This window comes from Sinocyclocheilus anshuiensis, unplaced genomic scaffold (assembly GCF_001515605.1).
Source record: "Sinocyclocheilus anshuiensis isolate Anshui unplaced genomic scaffold, SAMN03320099.WGS_v1.1 scaffold954, whole genome shotgun sequence".
Taxonomy (NCBI): Eukaryota; Metazoa; Chordata; class Actinopteri; order Cypriniformes; family Cyprinidae; genus Sinocyclocheilus; species Sinocyclocheilus anshuiensis.
In genome coordinates this window covers 603,179-610,624 of record NW_015536527.1, presented here as the reverse complement: position 1 = coordinate 610,624, position 7,446 = coordinate 603,179, and the positions used below count along the sequence as shown (strand labels likewise).

General features: G+C 33.9%; 1 protein-coding gene across 1 annotated transcript in view; it reads right to left on the bottom strand.

Moving 5' to 3' along the window:
• Positions 1-318: 318 nt before the first annotated feature.
• LOC107694226 (uncharacterized) overlaps positions 319-7,446 on the bottom strand; it is a 9,666-nt gene continuing 2,538 nt past the window's right edge. The window contains exons 3-8 of the mRNA XM_016493867.1: positions 4,859-4,930; positions 2,865-3,200; positions 2,084-2,419; positions 1,587-1,691; positions 1,423-1,448; positions 319-536 (exon numbers count right to left, since the gene is read on the bottom strand). Of these exons, the coding sequence (XP_016349353.1) occupies positions 432-536; positions 1,423-1,448; positions 1,587-1,691; positions 2,084-2,419; positions 2,865-3,200; positions 4,859-4,930 (980 nt within the window). The 3' untranslated portion in view covers positions 319-431. The remainder of the gene's footprint in view (positions 537-1,422; positions 1,449-1,586; positions 1,692-2,083; positions 2,420-2,864; positions 3,201-4,858; positions 4,931-7,446) is intronic.

Sequence of the window (7,446 nt, the reverse complement as noted above, 5' to 3'; positions counted from 1 at the left end):
CAGACTCAATTCAGTAGCTGTGAGTTGATTGATGGCAGCTACTCTGTAAAAACTGATTGTCTTTAAGTATTAAATTACTTGATTCAAATTCATTTCTAAATGAACCATCTTTATACTGAAAAACATCAAGCACTATTGCTGCTAACATGTTTTTTTTAATTACTTTTTTGCTAATTTTTTTGCTAATTTGTATTTCTGAAGCAACACCTACGTTGTTTAAATATAGATTAAATTCTTTAATGTATTATTTAAATCACTTAATAACTGAATTATAGATTATATTGTAGACTATTTTGTATTAGGTGAAATTTCAGTAATACTGAAATCATGGTATTGTGTTTCTGAGTGTTGTGAGTTTCAGCTGATGCTCTTCTCTCATTTCCAATCTTCTCTTCATGTTCTCTTTCAATGAAACAATCAAAATAATAATGTTACTGTGACGTCTCATTGGCAGCATGAGTCTCAGACTGATTAGAGGCCGTCTCACTCATCAGCAGAGCTTCAAACTGATTAGGGGAAAAGTTTCCAGCACGATTCTAAAACACAGAATCACAGAAGAAATCAACAGGATTGATGGTTCAGTTACACAAAGAGAACAAGACTAAATATTTCATATGCTGATATCCAGATATTTAAGATTAACAGTTAACATGTCTTAAATATGGGAAGCTTCTCTTAAAAACGGTAATGACATGAAGAATCAAATTTTCGTTTGATCTCTTGACATCTACTATAAAACATACTGTAATTTTGCAGAACGCAACAATTCCTCATCACAGCAGAAATAGCTTTTGTTGAAACCAAGCTGTTCAAACAGCTCGGTTTCCACAGCTGCAACTTTTGGCATCAAAATGTTGCATTGGACCGCCTCCATAATTATCAGACCAACAGTGGAAACGAAACCACCAACAGAACGGTTAAGCAAGGAGAACACTTCGGCCCGAGGGTGGAAAAGCGACAAGGCTAATCATAACAGTGACCGTTTCCTTACAAGTCTAAAGAAGCCACCCCTTAAAAAGTACAAAAAAATAAAATAATAATAATAATTAAACCGAATCATGTGATTTTAAATAACACATTTCTTATCTTGCAGAGACATTCATCTTCCTAAACAGCCTGCACATCTAAAATGCTTGAAATATCATATTGGCAAGTATTAATAAGTCAGTATTGGTACCCTTACTTGCTCTCTTGATGAAGTTGCACTTTTTGATTTCATATTATTTTGTTATTTATCCTGATCCTAGACCAGTGTAACAGCTATTACATAAATGTAATTACAATAATAATACAATGAAATTATTTATAATTGCATAAAATGTATTTATTTATTAATCTATATTCAGTTTTCATTTCTGAGTAAAACCACAAAAAAAAGAGAAAAAAAAAGAGAGAAAAGATTCAGTGTTCATAGTATCTTACCTGATCACTGACCTGCACCGCACGGTCTGTTTGAATAATAATAAACTCAATTAAACATACAGTACTTTGATTAAATAGAAAATAAATTCTAATTTTTTAAATATTGTTTTCATGCGATAAATATGTTTCTCTCTTGTTACACATCAGCTGTATGTAATACTAACCTCTCCTTCTAGCATGGCGCCTGTACATCACAACAGCAGCAGCAGCAACAACGAGCAGCAGAACAACAGCAACAGCAACAGCAGCATATATTCCTGCTAGAACAGCTGAAAACAGACAGCCATTATTATTTAGAGAGTGACTTACACTTTGCTACTTTGGTCATCAGCTGTGTGATATTGTTTTAACTGGTAATTGGCGCCATCTGTTATTGTTTTTGTAGAGCAGCAGCTAAAACAGCATCACAACACTGAGAGCTCAACAAGAAACACCAACACATTACAACTGATTATTACACATTGTTCATGTTAATAACATTAGTATTGTGAACAGCATGTTTGTTTTGACAACTATGTCATTAGATGTGCATATGAAGATCATGATATCAATTATATTTAAATATAGGCCAAAATTAAAATTACTGGATGATTTAAAAATTCAAACTTTAATTAAAAACTGTTCATAGAAAAATGGACTTAAGTAACTAAGTGATACACACCAGTGACAGTCACAGTAACATTGAAGCTCCTAATGATGTTGAATCTGCTGCTCCTGATCTGTAGTTGATAGAGTCCAGAGTCTGTGGTTCTGGTGTTTGTGACGGTCAGAGATCCAGTCTGATGATCCAGCTTCAGTCTGTCTCTGAATCTCTCTTTACACTGATCATCTGTACAGATTTCACTTGAATCTTCACTGATTTCAGCGATGAGAGTGTCATTAAAATACCACGCCATCGAATGATTCGTTTTTTTTATTTCACCGAATTCTAAAGTGACAGATTCTCCCTCCTTCACTGACTTTCTTCTCATTTTATCTCGATCAGCAGCAGAAACTCCTGAAACACAAACCCACAGCTGATCGAAGGATCTTTCTTTTTATATTACTCATTTAATTATATGGATGTGATCCCTTTTTAAAAGTTGTCTTCTGCTCATTGTGTTACTGTTTGTACAGCACTATGGTCAATGCTGTTGTTTTATTCAGTGCTTTAGAAAAAAATGTGAATTTCTGAGACAAAAAAAAAAGGAATTCCTTACGCCCCACCTCAACTTTCAGCCTGAAAAACATTATTTGTTGATATTTTGAAAATGGCCTAAATATTTTCAGTTTTCAAAAATGACAAATTTATCAGCTAACCATTAAGAAACGTTCTGGTACATTCTACGAGTTTCTACTTCTGCCGGAGCCTCTTCTTCATCGTTGTCCGACACCAGCTCTTACATATGTTGCTGAACAATGCTATAAATGTACAAGACTTGCTATTAAACATAACGACTCACCTTGAACAACAACACTGAAGTGCTTCATGATGCTGATTCTGTCACTGATGATCTCTAGTTCATAAAGTCCAGAGTCTGTGGTGCTGATGTTCATGATGGTCAGAGATCCAGTCTGATTGTCCAGCTTCAGTCGGTCTCTGAATCTCTCAGTACCTTTATTACACTGGTCATCTGTACAGACCTTACTGAGATCTCCATTGATTCGAGCTATGCGGATGTCTTTAAAAAACCATTTAATCCTTTCTTGTAGGTTTGTTTTAACATTAGTATTTAGAATGATTGAATCTCCCTCCATCACATATGCTGACACCTCATCTGTACCAACACCAGATGAACCTGAAGAAGAAATGAACAATTCATTATACAACAAACAAAATTATAAAACAGGAAAGTCCTGTTCCAACAGATCATATATACTCTGGGTAGAAAAATATGTCTGGATTCATAACCTAACATAACTTTTCCGCAAACGAACAGCAGAAAAACATTGGTTTACACATTCACTCATCATACAAACATACATGAGTCTCATGGATGAACTTATACTTAAAGGATTAGTTCACTTCCAGAATAAAAATTTCCTGATCATTTACTCACCCCAATGTCATCCAAGATGTTCATGTCTTTCCTTCTTCAGTTGAAAAAAAAAAATTTACGTTTTTGAGAAAAATATTCCAGGATTTTTCTCCATATAGTGGACTTTAATAGTGGCCATCGGGTTGAAGGTCCAAATTGTAGTTTCAATGCAGCTTCAATCGATCCCAGCCAAGGAATAAGGGTCTTATCTAGCGAAACGATCAGTGATTTTCTAAAAAAAAAAAATATATATATATATATATATATATATATATATATACTTTTTAATCACAAATGCTCATCTTGCACTAGCTCAACCTCACGCGTTACATAATCACACACGCGTGACGTAGGGGAAAGTACCGACCCAGTGTTTACAAAGCGAACATGCAAACAAAGTCAAACAACTTTAGAAAGAAAAAAAAAAAGTAAAACAACAATGTCAGGCAAATTTGAAGTTGGTGGAGAAAATAAGATGGAGTTTTTCGCCCTACCTTTTTGAACTGTAATATACAGATGAAGAACTAACTGCATGTGACCTTTCCAACATGATTACACAATGCATGAAGATGCATGCACATCGCAGAGCTAGTGCAAGATGAGCATTTGTGGTTAAAAAGCTAGTGTGGTTAAAACTCTATATATATATATATATTTTTTTTTAGAAAATGACAGATCATTTCGCTAGATACCCCCTATGTCATCAAAGATGTTCATGTCTTTCTTTCTTCAGTCGAAAAGAAATTAAGGTTTTTGAGGAAAAATTTCCAGGACTTTTCCTTATATAGTGGACTTCAATGGTGGCCAATGGGTTGAAGGTCAAAATTGCAGTTTCAATGCAGCTTCAAAGGGCTCTACACAATCCCAGCCGAGGAATAAGGGGCTTATTTAGCGAAACGATCGTTCACGTTCTAATAAAAAAAAATTAAAAATTATATACTTTTTAACCACAAATGCTCGACTAGGTAATGCGTGAAATCGCGGACGCACATCGCAGAGCTAGTGCAAGATGAGCATTTGTGGTTAAAAAGCTAGTGTGGTTAAAACTCTATATATATATATATATTTTTTTTTAGAAAATGACAGATCATTTCGCTAGATAAGACCCTTATTCCTCGGCTGGGATCGATTGAAGCTGCATTGAAACTGCAATTTGGACCTTCAACCCGTTGGCCACCATTGAAGTCCACTATATAGAGAAAAATCCTGGAATGTTTTCCTCAAAAACCTTAATTTCTTTTCGACTGAAGAAAGAAAGACATGAACATCTTGGATGACATGGGGGTGAGTAAATAATCAGGGAGTTTTAATTCTGGAAGTGAACTCATCCTTTAATGACTTCTCTGACTACTTGTGGATCAACCTACTAGATCAAAGATGTATATATTTAATGAGCATCAACACTAAATTATACTCACTAGCGACAGTAACACTGAATCTCTTCATGTTGCTGATTCTGCTGTTGATGATCTGTAGTCTATAAAGTCCAGCATCTGAGGTCCTGATGTTCATGATGGTCAGAGATCCAGTCTGTTTGTCCAGCTTCAATCTGCCTCTGAATCTCTCATCACCATCTTTACACTGAACATCTGTACAGATCTTACTCTGGTCTACACTGATTTGAGCTATTCGAATGTCATTAAAATACCATTTAATTTTTTCTTGTTGGTTTGTTTTAACACCAGTGTGTAGAGTGATTGAATCTTCTTCCATCAATGACACTTCATCTTTATCAACACCATACACACCTAAAGAAAGTGCAATGAAAAGTTGTTTTCAGATCATAAAGATTGTGGGAAGAGAAATATGTATAAATTCATAATGTAAACAGGGGTGTGCGATATGCATCATCTACGATAATTTTGTGATGTGAGGTATGCGAGCTGACATTATCGAGCACTTTGCAAAAACAGAGTCAAAAAGCATTGCCCATCTCGAATGCAGTTATAATGCCCCAGAATTTCAAGATATCCAAAGGCAAAAAAATGTCTCTGTATGAGTTGTTTCTAGTTAAGCACTATCAATAAAATTTTGGAATTTTTCCCACCGTATAGGAATTTAATTTGGATTTCCTATATTTAATGCTTGAAAGGTTAAGTTTTGATGATAAATCAGACCAAAGTATTATCCATATAAAACCACTGGTCCAATTTATCAAACAGGATTTGTTGTTTCCAGGGATTATGTATTGATCACCTTAGATGAATCAATAAAACATTTTAAAAGAAGCAACTTAATGAATATTCCTAAAATATTTAGTTGTGAAAATAAAGACCTAACTCAATTGTATGATGATAATTATGATGAAATTAACCAGAACATAAAGACAGACTCTGAAAAGTGATTTACCTGCCCTATATTGGCTTCAGTGATAGTAAAAGGAGGGGGAGATTCACCTTTTACTGTCCGTTGTATTTAATTTAATCCCTTAAAGTGGAAATGCTTCAGGGAACACTTTCTTAAATAAAATACATTAACATTTAATGTCATTCCAAAAATAATCAAATGAATGTCATTTAAATGTACATGACTTCCCAGCAAGCAATTTTGCGTTTAAAAGACGTCTATTGGACGTCTAAATATAGCCTAGACGTCTAGGCTAAAACGAGGCTAAATTTGGGCTGTCAGTGAAAATCGAATAGATGTCTAATCATAGCCCATTTATAGACTAGTCATCAGACGGCTATTAAACGACCACATATATACATTGGGCTGTCAGTGAAAATCTAACAGACGTCTAATCATAGCCCAGGAATAGACTAGTGATCAATTAGACGGCTATTAAACGACTACATATATACGTCTAATAGACAACAAAATGGCAATCCATACATACAGCTTTTATTAAGAAAGATAACATTTTTGACAACTTAAGACAATACAAAATGATAAAAATACAAAATAATTAATGACAAAATAAAATGTTATAAATACAATACACTTAAATATAAATAACATGATAAAAAAATCTGGAGTTTTTAACAACTTAAGATAATAAAACTATAAAAATGAAAAAATCAAATATTTTAAATAAGATATTTAAAAGAAAAAAATCTAATACAAATCAAGAGCGCACTTATTATTTGTATTCTTAAGCTTTACTATCAATTTGGAACTTTCAAAATAAATCTTATTGTAACATTACTTGTACAATGACAAATATATTCTATTCAATTAGCTCATGCTCTCTCTGTATCTAACACGCCATTGTTCAGTCATAAATTCAATATAATAATTTAAATAAATGATGGACTTTGTTAAAGATGAGAGCTTTAGTGAGGAAATGTTGTTTTGGAGAGTTTTTTTTGTTTTTGTTTGTTTTTTTTACCATTGCTGCCCGGATCTTTTCAATTTCCAACCGCTTTTCCAGATGTTGAAACTCCTCAGTTTCTCCAATTCTTCTGAGTGTGTTTACTGTATAAATTAATATGGATTAATCTTTGTCAAAGCTGTGTTTGTTCTGTTGTTTGCTCTTTGCTCTTCTTGCGCTGTTTTAAAATCGATTGAGTTTGTAAACACATACAAATGATAAAACTTTTACTCTATTAAATTTTACAATTAATCCTCTGAACACATGCGTGCTGAACTGTGGGCTAGTCACGGATAACTATCAACTACGATCTGCTCCCTTCACTAAAATGTCACGGTTCCTAAACATGATAACTAATAATATAGACAAATAATGAACACATCAAAACGAAAACACAGATACTTACAAGACCAAGTAGGAATTGTCACGTCACGTGACAAAAGAACGAACAATTCGAAAGACTCGAGAGATGAACTAATCAATTCTCTTTCCGGCTCAGACTGCATTGGTTAAGTATGGGGCTGTCACGTGATGAACGAACGACTCAAACCCGAAGACTTGTCAAATAAGAGGTGAGGTGAGCTGATCATAGACTGAAGACCCAGGTTAACAATGAATTAATATTTTCTGTTTCTTATAGCAGTTTTGTATTGTTTGTAGTGTGATCAACGTTTGCGTAAGTAGTAGACATATTAG